The sequence below is a fragment of the Pelodiscus sinensis genome, chromosome 5 (genome assembly GCF_052426305.1).
Source record: "Pelodiscus sinensis isolate ZL-2025 chromosome 5, ASM5242630v1, whole genome shotgun sequence".
In the NCBI taxonomy this organism is placed as follows: domain Eukaryota; kingdom Metazoa; phylum Chordata; order Testudines; family Trionychidae; genus Pelodiscus; species Pelodiscus sinensis.
In genome coordinates this window covers 110,290,495-110,308,517 of record NC_143056.1, presented here as the reverse complement: position 1 = coordinate 110,308,517, position 18,023 = coordinate 110,290,495, and the positions used below count along the sequence as shown (strand labels likewise).

Sequence of the window (18,023 nt, the reverse complement as noted above, 5' to 3'; positions counted from 1 at the left end):
AACTTAATACCCTGATGTCTCCCATACTCACAGGGAGAAATGGGTCCACAAAGGGAATAGATTTTACTGTGCAGTTCCATCTATAATACAAGGCATGCAATGAGGCGAAGGTGGAATCCAGTGAAGAGAAAGGCCACGGGAAACCATTTGATAGGGAAGAAACTTGTTAATTTGTTTAGTTAGAATACCTGATTGTCTTCACACAGTAGGATAGCCCATTTGTCCAAAATGAAGGCTTTGCTAAACAGGAAGAACATTTTATAGTATTATCTATCTTACAACATCTAGCACTGTAGTGTGTAATGATTCCCAGGGAAATTAGATCTACATATTGAGGACCCTAGTGAGCTTCATGAAAACATCTACACTTTCATTTTCCCTGGTTGGAAGATAGAGTGGTTTTAAAATAAATGTTTGGGGATGGTTGTTTTGATGTCTTTTGGGATATTTGAGAAGTGTGTTTGTTTTATATCTATGCAATTATGATGGGAAAGCTTTCCGAAAGAAAAAAAATCTGCAGTTCCATAATGGTGGTTAACCTCCATGTTAGGCCAAATCCCTGTGGAGACTCATTTCATAATTAGGATTTCCTCAAATGAGAATCTAGCTATGTGCTTTGCACTAGGTTTTGTGAGCTGTACCGTGTCATGATGGACATGAATGAAAATGTAACTAGGTTGTAATTAATTGGTGTCCTTGAAGTGAATTGGTATCTGAGAGATGGAATTAAGAGTCAGAATACTGTACTCGTACTAACCTGAGTTGCCTGGATCCTTTATTATTGTTGATGCAGCATAGCCAGTACTCTGATTCCTCCCTTTCATGAGAGAGTAAAACCACACCCCTTTTTATTTTTTAGGCATGTTTGCAAATATGACTTGATCTGATCTTTAATAATTATGTCATTACCTCCATTTGCTTCCCAATCTTAGACTGGGATTAGTTACGTATTACAGACACAGACACACACTTTATGTGCATTCCGTTTTATTTTGTGTTATAATTAATCTTGCTTATGTGACAAGTTATTATAGCATGGAAAGACTTAATCTGAGCATGTACTAATGGGGTGTAATTTACCAACCAGTGAAGTTTCTCCATGTTTAAAGGCTACTTCTGTAGTTCTAACTGAATAGAAATCTGCCAGAGAAAATTCATGCAATTGCTTCATATCGGGTAAACATAACTTTTTTTTTAACCTTCTGGTATCTTTCTAGTATTCTGTTGATAAAGGTCTTAATTTAGAAAAGTTAAATGGAAAATTAGAAAATAAAACATTACATTCATGTCTTTATGCTAAAGCATTTCTCGCCATTTTATCAGGTGAAACAAAACTAAAATTAAACAATGTCAGACACACTGTGTATTCTTAATGCACATATATATGCTGAATACACAAGATACTGTGTAATTAATAAAGCATAATGCAAATGGAGCATAATTGCTACAGTAGTCAATTTTTTTGGAACTCTATGAACAGAATGTACAGTATGAATGCACAATCAATTTCATCTTAAATAGAATGGTTAGTTACCTTGGAACTGTGATTCTTCGAGATGTGTTGCTCATGTCCATTCCAATACAGGTGTGCGTGTGCACATGTTGTCGGAAGTTTTTCTCTCAGCAGTACCCTTAGAGCCAGCGGGGAGCCCCATGGAGTGGTGCCGGAATAACAGTGCATATATACCCCTGCTGGCCTCTGACCCACTCAGTTCTTTCTTACCAGTGAGTTCCCGGTAGAGGGTGGTGGGGTGGGGATTTGGAATAGACATGAGCAACACATCTCAAAGAATCAGTTACGAGGTAAGTAACTGTTCTTTCTTCTTCAAGTGATTGCTCATGTGCATTCCAATATAGGTAACTCCAAAGCAGAATCTAACGAGGCGGAGGGCCAGAAGAGGAGATAACACTGGAGGTAAGGACAGCCCTCCCCATGGCAGCATCCCCCCTGGCCTGATGGTGGAGGGCATAGTGATTGGCGAATGTGTGAACTGAGGACCATGTGGCTGCCCTGCAGATGTCCAGGATGGGAACCTGTGCTGCAAAGGTGGTAGATGCTGCCACCGCCTGCGTGGAATGTGCCCTAAGGGACAGGGCTAAGATTGCCTATCTCCTAGAACTGGAAGGGACCTTGAAAGGTCATCGAGTCCAGTCCCCTGCCTTCACAGCAGGACCAAGTACCATCCCTGACAAATTTTTGCCCCAAATCCCTAAATGGCCTCTTCAAGGATTGAAATCACAACCCTGGGTTTAGCAGACCAATGCTCAAACCACTGAGCTATCCCTCCCCCCCAAGCCAAAGAGTAACATTCCCTGATGCATGCGGCTATCCATGAGGCGATACACTGTGTGGATACAGGCTGGCCTTTAATGCGTTCTGTAATGGCTTTGAAAAGTTGTGGAGACTTTAAAAAAGGCTTGATTCTTTCTAAATAAAAGGCTAACGCTCTGCAAATGTCCAGGGTGTGTAAGGCCTGTTCTTTCCCAGATGCATGGGGCATTGGGTAAAAAATGGGTAGAAAAATGTCCTGGGGGTATGGAATGAGGAGATCACCTTCAGCAGAAAGGCCGGGTGGGGTCAGAGACAGACTTTATCCTTGAAAAACATGCTATGGGGGGATCCGACGTTAGTGCCCTGAGCTCGGACACCCGCCTCGCAGATGTGATTACCACTAGGAGGGACACCTTATATGATAGGTGGAGTAGCAAGCATGTGGCCAATGGCTCAAATGGGTGCCCCTTAAGTTTGGAGAGAACCAGATTCAGGTCCCACTGAGGGACAGGTTGCCGGATGTGCGGGTAGAGTCTATCCGTGCCCTTCAGGAACCTATTAACCATTGGATTAGAGAATAGTGTCTTCCCTCCCTCCCCCGGGTGGAAGGCTGAGATGGCTGCCAGGTGCACCTTAACTGAGGAGGAGAGTTGCTGGAGCCTAAGTTCCAGCAGGTAGTCTAGAATCAAGGGGACCGGTGTCAACCTAGGGTGAACCCTCTTCTGGGAAGCCCAACAGCAAAAATGTTTCCACTTGGCTAGGTACGTGGCCCTCGTAGAGGGCTTCCTGCTACCCAGTAACACCTCCTGAACTTGCTGTGAGCATTGGAGCTCTGCTGCTGTTAGCCACGGAGCTTCCATGCAGTCAGGTGAAGGGACTGCAGTTCTGGGTGGTGGAGACTGCCCGAGTCCTGCGATATCAGGTCTGGGTGCAGCAGGAGAGGTATGGGGGTCTTATATAAGAGGTCTAGAATGGTCGAAAACCAATGCTGCCTGGGCCACGCAGGGACGATGAGGATCAGAGACGCCCGAATTACCACACTTTCAGCAGGACCCTGTGGATTAGGGGGAATGGTGGAAAGGCATATAATAGCCGTGAGGCCAAGGGAGGAGGAGAGCATTCCCCAGGGAGTGGCGGTCCTGACCCATGAGGGAGCAGTAATGTGGGCATTTTGCATTCCACCCTGTGGCAAACAGATCCAGGTGGGGAAACCCCCACACGCGGAAGACAGACTGGACTATGTCCCAATGGAGAGACCACTAGTGGGTCGTGAACGACCTGCTTAGTCTGTATGCTAGGGCATTCTGGGAGCCCGGGAGATAGGAGGCCATCGGATGGATGCCTGCTCCGATGCAGAGTTTCCACAGACTGACAGCTTCCGCCCACACTCGGTATGAGCGGGCCCCACCCTGCTTGTTTATGTAAGCCACCGTGGTCGTGTTGTCTGATGGGCAGGTCCATGCTCATCCTCTCAGGTGGGGAAAGCCACACAGGCCAAATGGACCGCCCTGAGTTCACTGACATTGATGTATAGGGAGACCTCGAGAGGAGACCACGTACCTTGAGTATGCAGTTCTCCCAAATGAGCTCCCCAGCCTGTGTCTGACACGTCTGTGACCAGTTGGGTCGATGGGATCGGTCGGGAGAATAGGACCCCCACGCAAACCTCCACTTGGCGGGTCCACCAGTCCAGCGCGAGGAGAACAGGAGCGGGGACCGTAATCACCCTGTCCCACGAGTAGACGGATGGGTTGTGAACCTGCGCTAACCACAGTTGTAATGGGTGCATGCATAGCCTGGCGTGTTGCACTACGTACATGCAGGCAGCCCTGAGGCCCAACAGAAGCATGCAGGCTCTGGCGGTGGTCGTTGGGAAGTCCTGGAGCGATCGTACCACCGATTCCAACGTTAAGAATCTGGAGCTGGGCAGAAAGACTCTCTGTGAGCGAGAGTTCAGTGTGGCACCCATGAACTCTATCGACTACATGGGAGTCAGGGTGGAGTTGTCCAGGTTCAGGAGAAGGCTGAATTCCTGAAACAGTTCGCAAACCATGGCGATGTGATCAAGCATCTGGGATTCTGACAGTTCTCTTAGTAGCCAATCGTCCAGGTACAGGAATACCTGGACTCCGCGTTTCCTGAGGGCGGCAGCCACTGCTGCCATGCATTTGGTAAAGACTTGGGGGGCCGTGGAGATACCAAAGGGGAGGGCCGCAAACTTAAAGTGGTCCTGGCCCACAGTGAAGTAAGTGGAGGAACTTCCGGTGAAAAGGGTCGATCAAGATGTGGAAATAAGCGTCTTTTAGGTTGAGGGCAGCAAACCAGTCTCTGAGAGCTAGGGAAAGGATGATGGATGCCAGGATGACCATTTTGAACTTTGCCTTGACAATGAAATGGTTCAGGGCCCTCAGATTTAAGATTGGGCGGAAACTCAGGTGGAACACACTCCACTGCCCCCAGTTAGAGGAGATGGTTGGCTTCCTCCCGTAGCAGATGCTTGTGAGAGGGGTCCCTGAAAAGGGACGGGATAGGGAGGTGGGAGGGTAGGGTGGGGTGGAGTGGAAGGGGATGATACAGCCCGTGTCCACTATCTCCAGGACCCAACGATTCAAAGTAATTGACCGCCAGGATTGGAGAAAGCAAGACAGGCGGTCCTGGAAGGGCAACAGGGAGACTGATAAGGAGCCCTCGAGGATCCCGTCAAAACCCCTGCCGGAGTCCGGGGGCCTTGTTATTAGGCCCCTGGCTCACGTCAGGGGGTGGGCGAGAGTGGCGTCTATTATTTCTGCCATTATTGCCCCTACCCCAGCGATGGGAGAAATCGGGGTGTGGGGTCTGCAAAGGCAGTCTCGGGGCGTTCCTATTACTATACAAACGCCTCTGGGTAGCAGGTGTATGCAGGCCCAGGGACTTTAGGGTGGCCCTTGTGTCCTTTAGGCCATGCAGCTGTTGATCCGTTTGCTCCGAGAGGAACGAGGTGTCTTCGAAGGGGAGGTCTTGCAGGGAATTCTGGACCTCTGGTGGCACCCCTGAGCCTTGAAGCCATGAGATGCGGCGGAGGACCACCCCGGTAGCCATAACCTGGGCTGCAGTGTCCACCACATCGAGCACCGCCTGAAGCGCTGTCCTGGAAATGGCTCTCCCCTCCTTTTGGAAGGCCCTATACTCTGCTCAGGAGTCTCTGGGGAGCATTTCAGAAAATTTGTCCATCGACGCCCAGTTATTGTTGGCGTTGCTGGAGAGGAGGACCTGCTGGTTCGCTATCCTGTCCTGGATGCCCCCGGAAGCGTAAACCTTCCTACCCAGAAGGTTGAACTTCTTGGCCTCCCTGTTCTTGAGGGGGACCGTAGGCTGCCCCTGCCTTTCCTGCTGATTAACTGCCTGGACCACAAGGGAGCCGGGAGGAGGGTGGGAGAAAAAGTGTTCATTCCCTTCCTGAAGGACGAAGTGGCGGCACTCAGCACGCTTATCCGTCGGTGGGATGGAAGCCGGCGTTTGCCAGTGTCACTGAAATTTTGGCAACTGTTTTATTAATCAGTAACGCAACTCTAGAGGGGGCGTCTATATGGAGGATGTCCACTGTTGGATTGGAGTCCTCTGGAACCCTGTCTGCCTGGACCCCCAGGCTCTGAGCCAGGCGGTGGAATAGGTCCTAGTGAGCCCTGGCATCCATTGAGGGTATAGGGGGCGCAGAATTGGCTAGCACCTCATCTGAGAAGAGGAGGAAGACCCCTTCATCAGGACACCCGCCTGGGTTTTGGGTTGGTCCACACACTCTGAGGTTGCCACAGAATGAGGTGGAGGAGGGGGACAGCTCACTAGAGCTATGTTGCCTCCGGGGCCCGGAGATGACTGTCCCAGAGGCAGCGAGTAGGTTAAGGTGGGCGACCAGGTCAGCGGAGTCGCCGACGGGGGGCCCGAGATACCAAAGTGGCGAAAGCCGGCTTGGGAAGGTCATGGCCCCAGCTCTGATGGTAAGTCCAGGGTGTCCAGAAAGACCATTACCCAGACGGTTGAGGGGGCCACGTCTGTTGCAGGACTGGAACAGGCATCGGCTGGACCCACTGCTGTTGCAGCTGCTGAGAGGAGGATCGGTGCTGGGACCTGGAGCGGTGCCACGAGCGGGATCGGGATCCCCGTGAAGACCACACCGACTCCGTCTTGGAATCGGACGAGTACTCCGAGGCAGACCATGGCGGTGCCAAAGTAGGCTGCTCTGCTGCATGTTGGGACATGGCTTCTGGTTTGCCATGGTGCTGGGGTGGAGAAGGCGGCATGGTTGAGGTCAGGGGGACTGCATGGGGTACCTGCACCACATCTGGTGCAGGGGATGACGACGGTTCCAGGCCTGGTGCCGGCGTGGGTGGGCCTAAGCTGGGCGCGGTCAGTGCCGTGGGCAGTGCTCAGTCTCGTGGCTCAGGTGCCGTCTCCTGGAGTGCCCTGGGACGGGAGTGGTGCCGTACATCTCCATGCCATCTGGACGCTGATGCCAACAGAGGGGAGGGCGATGAGTCAATAAGAACTCTGGTAGCCTCCAGCGCCTCTGGAGTTGAAGGGTCCGGGAAGTCCTTGGGGGTATGTCTACACTACCACCCTAGTTCGAACTAGGGTGGTAATGTAGGCAACTGGAGTTGCAAATGAAGCCTGGGCTTCATTTGCATAAAGCCAGGCGCCACCATTTTTAAATGTCCGCTAGTGCGGACTCCGTGCCATGCGGCTACACGTGGCACGGACTAGGTAGTTTGGACTAGGCTTCCTAGTCCGAACTACCATTACTCCTCGTGAAACTAGGGTGGTAGTGTAGACATACCCTGGAGGAGTGGGGGAGGGGGCTAGTGTCCCCACAGTGAGAGGGGTAGTCTGCTGGCCAGGAAGGTCCAGGATGGGGACTGGCTGGTGCTGCGTGCCCCACTGGAGAGTGCACGGAGGGCGCGTGTCTGGAGGGAGACTGGCCCTGGTCAGGGCATTTCCTCCTAAATGAAGTCAGTGACAGAGCGGCATCGCGCCCTGTGCGGCACTGGGTAGACCCGGTGTCCGGAACTGTCCCGCACTGAGGCTGGTGCACTACCAGGCCCCGGTGCCGAGTCCGATGCCAGCGCTGGTTTAAGTGCCACTTCCATGAGGATAGCCTTAAGCTGCGATTCGCACTCCCACTTAGTCTGGGGCTTGAAGGCTTTACAAATTTTGCACACTGCTATGATGTGGGATTCCCCTCGGCACTTCAAACACTTGGGCTATGTCTACACTGGTGCGATCTTGCACCAGAGCTATGCAAATGAAGCTAAGCGTGGAATATCGCCGAGCCTCATTTACATATCTAATGAGCTGCCATTTTGCGGAAGACACTCTTGAGCAAGAAGGAGCTGTCTACACTGCCCCTTCTTGCACAAGAAAAACCCTCTTGCGCAATGCTGTTACGCCGATTACTTTCAGGAATAACGGCATTGCACAAGAGGGTTTTTCTTGCGCAAAAAGGGGCAGTGTAGACAGCTCCTTCTTGCGCAAGAACCTCTTCCGCAAAATTGGCGGCTCATTAGATATGGAAATGAGGCTTGGTGATATTCCACGCTTAGCCTCATTTGCATAGCTCTGGCACAAGATCACGCCGGTGTAGACAGAGTCTTGGAGTGCAGGTCACTGCAGGGCATAGGCTTCGTGCACTTCCTACAGGGCCTGAAGCCTTGAGGGCCGGGCATGCCCTGCCACAGTGCAGAGCATGCGGAGGCAGGGTGTGAAGAGGTCATACAAAGAAAGACTTTCACTAAATTACAGGTACTTAACGGAAGGCTGATAACAATAGAGATCAAGGAGAAAACAACTTGAGCAAGAGCTGAAGGTTGTTCCAAGGACTGTCACGGCAGTAAGAAGGAACTGAGTGGGTCAGAGGCCAGCAGGGGTATATATGCACCGTTATATGGGTGCCACTCCAGGGGGTTTCCTGCTGGCTCTAAGGGTACTGCTGAGGGAAAAACTTCCGACAACTTGGGCACGCACGCGCGCACACACACCTATATTGTAATGCACATGAGCAATCACTCGAAGAAGAAGTGATAGATTTTATTACTGATAGAAGTATTTGGTGGACTGCTGCTAGGTGTTATAAAAGATGTGGTGGTAGCATGATGGCAGTAGCAGAGGAATTTGGCACTGACTCTATATAATAAATAACACAAGTGTGTTTTACTGATTTTTCAAACTGATCCACAGAGGGGTGCTGTCTGCGAGAAAAACAACTCAGAGTTCCTAGTCATTTAGATCAGCTAATTGTACCAAATTAGATTAAAAACCCTGGTAACATAATGATTTCCACTAAGTTTACTTAAGAAAAATGCATTTTTTACACAATTTAGATGAAGGTATAAAGGCAGATAAATTTAGATGCAATCTGTAAGATTAACAAAAAAACCCAACACCAAACACACAAAATGTCTGGATTTATTCACTGTGCAGAAACTAAAGACTTGTTTGATATTAAAATGTACATATTTAAAATGAGTGCAATTTACTGTCTGCACAAATAAATTACATACTTGATGCCTAACTAAGCAGTCTCCCTTACAATTATCCTTACAATGATAGTTGTCCTGATAATAATTTTTATGGAATGTTTCGACTTATTTAAAAACACTTAAACCCCTATATATTTTTCTGCAATTCAATAACTGTATTTACACTGTTGTGGGATATTACAAATACACAGTAGTCATATTTTGCATTGTATATATTTGCTGTCTAAGATGTACATCTAATTAAAGGGAATATATGATGTGTGAATTATAGACACATGAAAATAAGAGATTAAAGTGCATTAAAATATGGGACATGTAGAAATATTGACATTCCAATGACAACACTAGAATACATTCTTTATTCAATGTATGCATGTTCTTTCAAAACAGTAGTAAAAAGTTTTTGTTTATCTCTAGCATGAGTGGTTTACACTTTGTTTTGTGGTATGCAACTATGCATGCTTTGTTGGGGCAGGGAAAATGTACACTTGCAATTTTGAAACAATAGTTTTTAAAAAAACAAAACAAAACTTTAATTCTCTTGAAGTTTTACATACAAAGAATAAATGAATTATGATCTTATTTTCCTCAAAAAATTAACATCTAACATTGGTGCAGTATTTTAAATTATATAAAATCTGCTGTGTGGTAAATAGACACGTTTTTAAACATGAATCCTGAGTAAGAGTGGAAAATATAGCATTATTGACTAAAAGAATAAAATCCCTTCATAATTAAAACAATTGAACAGTTTTTATGTTCTACCACAGAACAGCAAGGCAATATATAATGAGAGCCTTGTATTCAACAACTGTTATGAATACTCACTGCAAACCTGAATATTTTCAGCAAAAATAAAATGGCAGATTATGCACAACAGTAAAAAGCATCAGAAATAGATGCACCTGGAATTTTTTTTTTAAACCACAAAAATTAGAACTTAGCTTTTGTTTCACAGTCATCGAATGGTTAAACCAATCTGAGATAACTGCATTAGGCAAACCATTGCACTGAGTAGAGACCTCCAATCAGGCTTGTACTGCAACATTACTATTGGTTTTCATACAGGCACAGACTTCCTTTTTATATTCACATCCAAAAACAACATGAAGTACAAATCTCAAAATATTATTAGGATCTACCCAACATCACCACGTAAGCAAAAAGTTCTGGCCACTTTGGTAACTGAAGTCACTGAATTTTTTTAGAACTGGAGGTACCTCATGGAAAAGAAGAGCTCTGAATTCAGCAAGGCAGCATTATATCAAGGTATTTGTACACCAAGAAAGGCAGGGAGAACTTTGCATCAGGGTATACGCTATTCAATCTTTTGAATAAAGTTTTATATTCCATGTTGTGAAAGTGCATAGGAGTGGGATTCTTATAGAGCAGCAAGAATCCTCTCACAGTATTAAGGCCTTTCAAATGCAAGTTAACTGTGTTAGTCTATGGGTACGTCTAGACTACATGCCTCTGTCGCCAGAGGCATGTAGATTAGGCTACCAGACATAGTAATTTGAAGCGGCGATTTAAATAATCGCCGCTTCATTTAAATTTACATGGCTGCCGCGCTGAGCCGACAAACAGCTGATCAGCTGTTTGTCGGCTCAGCGCGATAGTCTGGATGCGCAGGTGGTGACATCAAAGGTATTTGTCGACCACCCAGGTATACCTCATCCCAGGAGGCATACCTGGGTGGTCAACAAATACCTTTGATGCCGACACCCGCGCGTCCAGACTATCGCGCTGAGCCGACAAACAGCTGATCAGCTGTTTGTTGGCTCAGCACGGCAGCCATGTAAATTTAAATGAAGCGTCGATTATTTAAATCGCCGCTTCATTTTACTATGTCTGGTAGCCTAATCTACATGCCTCTGGCGACAGAGGCATGTAGTCTAGACGTACCCTATAATCAGTACAGTGAAAACTGAATATATGCTTTCTGCTACTGTATTGTACATCAGTTCAAAGTCCTCTCAACATGATTTCTCCTCCCCTAGCTGTCGTTCATCTTCTTCATCTGCTTCCTCAATAACCTGAATTTCATCTGTTTGAGGTAAGGACACATTATCTGGCTGCAGTTTACTTCCTTCAGGTTTATTTTTTTCTTCTTCTTCAATCACTTTCTTCCACATTTTGTGATTTTCACTCAGATGGTGCATTAGCGGGCAAAATATTCGCCTTCTGCCTTTTTTTCTTTGTAGTTCTGTAAAATTACAAACATACTTTTTCACAAACAAACATAGAGTAATTATATTATCTGTTTATCAAACCCAGATGCTACTGTGTAAACCAGATGTAAGTTTGAACTCAACATAGCAAGTATGAAGTGGATGCTCCATCACAGTAAATATTGACATTCTATCTTAAATATCAAGTCCTTAAAGAAATTGGAAGATTAACTAACTTTTCTCTCAGGTTGTAAACATCTTTCTAATTTTAATTCAAAATTAATTGCAGGAGAAATTTTTATTCCTGCTTACAGAAAAGTAGCCAAAGTAAAAGGCAAAAATACATAATTACTATGAGGTAATAAATTCAACCAAGTATTGCCACTTCCAAATCCACTAAAAAACCCTATGTGCATCTTATCTTACTTTGACCAAAATCATCTTCCATTTCTTCATCTTCACTCTCCATTTCTTCTCCATTTTCATCTTCACCACTTTCTATATCATCCTCTTCTTCATCAAGCCATCGGCCTGGAAGCAAGCCAGCTGCATCACAGGAATTACAAAGGGGGCCAACTATATGAGTAATAAAAGATTCTTGTAATTTTGCAAGTTGAGGAGAAGAACGGTCCATGAAGGGGCTAACAGGTAATCCAAGGCTTGCTTCTTCATCACCCTGAAAATGTTATAAATTGAAAATTACCTTAATAGACAGTTTTTAAAAACTGACCTGACATTACGTGGATGGCACCTCTTTTTCTTAAAGAAATTTCTTTTTTAAAAAGCAACTATGTTCTTTAGCTAAGACAATTTATAATAAATTTGAACAGCTATTGGCCTGTTGTGGCACTGTCATGCATGAGAATAAGGTAGAGTAAATTCACCCCTCACTTTCCTGTGTAGCATCTCTGGGTCACTGCAGAGGGGCTATCTTTGAATCCAATTACTTATCTCATATATGTAGAAAGTGGAAGAGAAGGATAAGAATTGTGATTCTACGTAAGAAAATAATCTTATAATTTTGCAAACTGAAGAAAAGAACCAAAAGACAAGTAACTCTAAGGCACAATTTTTTCCCATTTGGTATTACGTTTGTACACGGGTCTGTGCCTAATGCAGGGGTAGGCAACAAGCATCCTGGGGCCAGACACAATTCACCAGGGTTAGCCCCTGATGGGCTACCAGAAGCTTTATTTACTTCTACATCTGCAGATATGGCTGCTCTCAGCTCCCGTTAGCTGTGGCTTGCCATTCCCAGACAATGGGAGCCACGGGATGTGGAGTGGTCCAGGACATCAATTCCCACAGCTCCCATTGGCCAAAATGGCTATTTGTGGCTAACAGGAGCTCTGAGCAGTTATACCTACAGAGGCACAGGAAAATAAAGCATATGGTGGCCTGCCAGTGGCTCATCCTGGTGAACCATGTCTGGCTTATTTTCCACCCCAGCCTAATGGCACAAAGTGGCCAATAGGATCTTTAACTTTTGTTCAGTGCTATTCCTGCCCAAAAACATTATCCATTTTTGTTCTTTTGAAATCACATTTTTCATGTTTTCCTGCTGAAGCTAAAAAAATGACTACTGAGGCATGTATGAGTACTGCAATTGATTATGAGTAGGAGTAAAGAGTTGGGTGAGTTTGAGGCAATGTTCTGTGGGGTACTGGTTTCCAGTGTAACTTGTGTATCATCTATATGACTGCTCAACAAACAGAACTCAGAGAGAAAATCCAGCCATTTACTTTATATTTTTGGGCAGGTCCCAGATATGCATCTTTGGAAACACTGGCACTGATGTTAATAAAACATTTGTTGAACTGAAGTCCAGAATATATGTAGTTGTAAGTACATTTTTTACCAGTTCCTTATCTTTCTGGACTATGTAAAGGGTCTGCTTGTTAGTCTCTAAAAATTAGTGAATAGCAGAAAGTATGTTACTCCAATTATTACAATTACAGCTGGCTACCACTTCCAAGTAGTTCTCCACGTTCATGTATAAAACTTCTGCTAATAAGATTTCATGTCCTTTTCATCCATCCTGTTTGTACTTATGATTAGGCAAATCCGAAGGATTTTCTATCCCTATTAATCATAGGATTCAAGGTATTACCATCTGATTTCTGATTATTAATAAAGGTAGCTAAGACTCCACAAATATCAACTGTATGATATTTAGCAGCTGATAGAAATTTTCTTAGATAAAAGACAATAAAATATTCAGATTCCATGCCAGACGCTGAATTAGCTCCTTAACCCCAAGGCTACATCCAACAAGTCAATGATAAAACTCTTAGGGTATGTCTACACTGCCACCCTAGTTGGAACTAGGGTGGCTAATGTAGGCATTCGAACTTGCAAATGAAGCCCGGGATTTAAATATCTTGGGCTTTATTTGCATGTTCCCAGGTGCTGCCATTTTTAAATGCCCCGTAGTTTGAACTACCTGCCCACGGCTACACGCGGCACGGACTAGGTAGTTCGAATTAAAGCTCCTAATTCGAACTACCGTTATTCCTCCCTCAGTGAGGGCCTGAATATAGGCACAATCTTGTTGGGAGGGTATTAGTGAATTCCTCGAATTTAGTATAAAATAGGAAGTTAAAATTAGCCAATAATTCTTATAATTGGCTATTCTGAACAGTAATCTGGAGGAAAAGAAGACTTTCCTTTCCAGAATGTCTGGTAGACCAAAAAGGAAAGCATCAGGGTATAGATTGAGTGTTTCTGTTTAGCTCTATGTGCAGCAGCTGGAACTACCAATGAGTTTGGAGCTAGACAAGAGGAAGAAGAATTCGATCCTTTGGATGGACTGTAATAGCGTGTCTCTATTATCCACATGCCCCACTATCCTGACTGACTCTAATATGGCTTCACTGATTGGCATTACTATTTTTGCCTGTCCTGAGGTGTGAAGAATGTTTATGCTGTGAGTTTTGGATCTCTTTCAATGGGATTTGGAAACCCCCAACAAGACTTTGAAAATCTCTTGGAATTTCCTGAAGTCCTGGAGTCACCTGGTAGGAAAGGGGATGATATAGTCATAACCTCACCTGGTGAGGAGGATGGAAATCTAGCCAACTCCAGCGGAACTGCTGGGGCTGTGGTATAAAATTGTTCCTCTGCTATCAGATTCAAGGGCTTGCTTGATGGATCTCTGGTGGGAAAAGAGCAGGTGACAGCTCTCTTGTGGATCAGGTAGGCACTCAGGATCCCCAATATGGCCAATAAGCTGGCTCTGCAGTAGGTTGCAGAGTCCCCATGCCATGGGCTACCAGTTACTCTGGAAAGGATGAGACGGTAGTTGGTCCCATGGTATGCTGGTCTTCACAATGATGCATAGGAGAAGTGTGATAGAATTGATTCTTCTAGTTACAATTCATTGGAAGAGGAAAAGACAAACTGCTGTTCTAATGGCTGAGCTGTTGAAACAGCAAATAGAATATATGTGGGAAGGGCAGGATATCCCGTACCTTAGGCACATCCCATAGTGGGCATATGATTTCTGTGAAAGTTGAGTGGCCTGATCAAGGAGAAAATTTGGGATCTGCAATGTGTAGACATCCTGGGGTGAAGCTACATAGACAGAACTTCCTGGTGTGAGGGACACTCTTTCCTGGTATTGGTTCTGAAGTCTTTCCTTGAATGGGAAGGTCTCATGTCTTAGGAGGTGCCAGAGAAGGCAATACTGATATTTCATTGCCCGGAATCACTGGATCTCACTAAATAGTGGTCATTTTCTTGTACCTGTGGGAATGAACTCCATCTGGCCAATCTGCTCATCTGAGTGTTTCCTAATCTCCCAACAAGGCCTCAGCATGGGGATTGTGGGGCTCATTCTGCTAGCACCAGAGTCAGATGTTGTAGCACTGAACCAAGCCTGGATCTGAATGTGGTTTTATGCCATCTCCATGAGAAACTTCTAGTTCAGCTGTGAAAGGACTGGCACATAGTGAACATAGCTGTGATGTGAGCTTCTTCCAGGCAGTAGAGGAAGTTTTCGTGGTTGTCACTGACCAAGAAGGATCACAGGCAAGAGTTTAAATCTCAGAATTCTGGGCATAGTCTGTTATAGGCAGGGAAGGAGAGACAGGGAAAAATCCTTGAAGTCTCCTCTAAAACTGTTAAAACTAGTAACTCTTAAAACTAGGAAATAAATAAACCTAAAGTAAACTCTGAAATTCAGAATTACAAACACCTCTGGAATGAAGATTGTTTGTAACTCTGAATAAAACGTTATGGTTGTTCTTTCAAAAGTTTACATGTGAGCATTGACTTAATACAGCTTTGAATCTTTACTATGCAGAAGAACAATGCTCCTTTCCCTTTATTTTTTTTAGTTTATATTTAACACAATACTGTCTTTTATTTTGTCTCTAATGCTGCTTGATTGTGTACTTCCAGTTCCAAATGACATGTGTGTTTGACTGGTCAGCTTGTAACTTTGAGGTTCTACTGTAGTACAACTATAATTAAAACTGATACAACTATTTACAATTATGCTTTTTAGAAGTGCATGAAAGACAAGGACACTGACGGTTCCAAACTGGATCACAGAGTGGTAAGAAGGAACTGGAAATGTGGTAAGTCTGTCCCACCATTTATCATCTCAGACATAAGCATTAGGTGAAACAGGGCACATCCGTGTACTAATGGACACTATTTTCCGATTCCAGATTAACGCTGTGCATATGTAACCCTCAATAGAATACAATACAGACTATCTCTTGAAAGAGAAACTTAAATTGCCAGCAACATTATTGTGTGTTTGAGCAGATTATGCCTCTCCTCCCAAAACAAATCTCTGGTTGGAGATCATTTCAGATATCTGTTTCTGGGAGGAGAAGGAGGTGAGCCTTTTTATAAGCCTTTTCCTTTATGTGAGTTTGACAAGCATATACTGTGCATTCACTGTGCATATGCAGCAATATGTTGCCCTCTCCTGTATGGGACTACTATGATTCTGAAGCTGTCAGGGACATTAGACTTTCTAGCCCTGATCCTGTGAACACTAATGCAAATGCCTAACTCTACTCACACATATAGCTCCATTAGAGGTGTAAAAGTGGGGACTCGGTGGAGGCAACTTCCTATTGCATAATCTAATATTTTTGTTTAACAGCATCATTCTAAACAAAGGAGAAAAATAAACTAATGTTTGAGAAACAGATAAAATTGGTAGGATTTTTTTCAAGCTCTTAACACATTCAATAGAAATTTTAAAAAATGCTAACAATAAAGTTATGACAGGAGTCATTTTTTTAGAAACAGAAATAAAAGCAGTAAAAAAAGGAATCATTCCCAAATAGCAAATGCTGTGTACCCTCCAAATTTATAATTTATCATCAACCAGTTTATTTTTTTAAATAATTCTTTCTATACCTACCTGCTCATAAAATTCATTAACAATGCCTTCTGTCCATTTCAGGTGCAGATCTCTAACTTTTGCTGGGCCATTAATATCTGCCAATTTGATGCATATTTGACAAACTAGCAGGCGGTCATTCTCATTATTCCATTCTATACCATGACTGTTTATATCATTGACCTGTTTGAACAACATATTTTTAATCAATGTTAGATACTCTTGTAAAAAAAGCTATATATTATTTGATTACATTTTAAATCTTTGCAAATATTGTCCTTTACTGTTAATTTTTCTGTAATGTTTTGTGTTGTGTAATCATAAAGAGCTTTATTAAAAATGGAGAGATCAGATGTTACCAGCAGCATGTAACTAGACAGGAAGATGATTGAGCTTAAAAAAAGTGACAAATTGAAAGAACTGTAATTACGTGCTATCAGTTTTCCCTTCTTTATGGGGCTGTACTGCAGTAAGTGTGCATTGTCACTGCACTGTATTATTTTTATTTCCCATTTTTTAATCTTTAAAGCTTTTTTTCACTTAAAAGTCATAATTTTTATATATATCCACTGAACTGGTTTCATTCTTTTCTAAATCTAATGGCAATCTATAGTTGACATCTAGAAAACTGATACTTTATTTCATATCCAAACACTAATTTAGAACGTTTATATCTCCTATTATGTGTGAAACAGAGAAATTGTAATGTATATTAAATATATGTATTCACAGGATATTCTGATTCCTAAAAACTAGTATTTTAATGCATAACAGGATTGAAGGTTTCTACTGATAAAGAAAATATATAAAAAAGGAAATGTTAAGTATCAGAGTGGAATTCTATACTAGTATGTTAGGGTATGTTCAATGGTTTGATTTTTAAAAGACTGTAAGTACTCTCTTTTATGTAGGACATGCTTCCTACTCGTGCTGACATTTATAGTTAAAAGTTCTTTAAATGTAATCTTGTAAAAGCAATAAACTTTTAGCAACAATGCTGATAGCAGTATGATCTCATAATCAGCTGACCATAGGCATTAACGCGAGTAACAAACCTTGGCATTAAATTCAGCAAGAAAATCAAAATGTTTCTTGAGATCTGTGGCAAGGATTGCTTCGATAACTAAGAAACGAAACCGTTTGAATTCCACATGTTCAAGATTAGGTAGAAAGTTGTATTCTGGTCGAGATAAAAAGAGATTCCATGCAGATGCAGCATGATGGTTTTCAAGGACTGATCTATCATTGTACAGCACAGCCTACAAAGTAATGAAAAACAAAACAGGTGATTTAAGATTCAAAATTAGAAGAAGAAAAGGGGAAAAATTAAATAGTGAAATTTTTGTTTAATGCATCTGATACCAAAAACACTAAGTTGCATTTTAATTTTGGAGGCTGAACTAAACAAAAGCGTTCTTTGTAGGCAGACATGCACAGGGAAATAAAAAAATCAGACCAATCTTACTTTTAATTCTGTGAATATTACTGTAAAGTTGTTACCATTAAGAAAAACATGTAGATAAGTATAAAATATGCTTCATCTTATTTGACAGGTTGTTGCAGCGAATATGAACTAATATGTCTGCCTCGTGTGAAGGAAGAAAGAAAACAAGATGCAGAGCTTAATACAAGGCACATTTTTAAGCAAAATATTTTCATGGAGTTTTTACCTTTAAAATGGTACTCCTAAGTGAAAAGTTTGATTAAAT

The 18,023-nt window shown here is 43.5% G+C and overlaps 1 protein-coding gene across 3 annotated transcripts in view; it reads right to left on the bottom strand.

Annotated features, from left to right (window-relative positions):
- Window positions 1-10,617: 10,617 nt before the first annotated feature.
- PDE3B (phosphodiesterase 3B) overlaps window positions 10,618-18,023 on the bottom strand; it is a 264,706-nt gene continuing 257,300 nt past the window's right edge. For all 3 annotated transcript variants that reach the window (XM_089778646.1, XM_006126299.5, XM_089778647.1), the window contains 4 exons: window positions 17,370-17,573; window positions 16,336-16,497; window positions 11,379-11,628; window positions 10,618-10,987 (listed from right to left, as the gene is read on the bottom strand). In XM_089778646.1, the coding sequence (XP_089634772.1) occupies window positions 10,758-10,987; window positions 11,379-11,628; window positions 16,336-16,497; window positions 17,370-17,573 (846 nt within the window). In that variant the 3' untranslated portion in view covers window positions 10,618-10,757. The remainder of the gene's footprint in view (window positions 10,988-11,378; window positions 11,629-16,335; window positions 16,498-17,369; window positions 17,574-18,023) is intronic.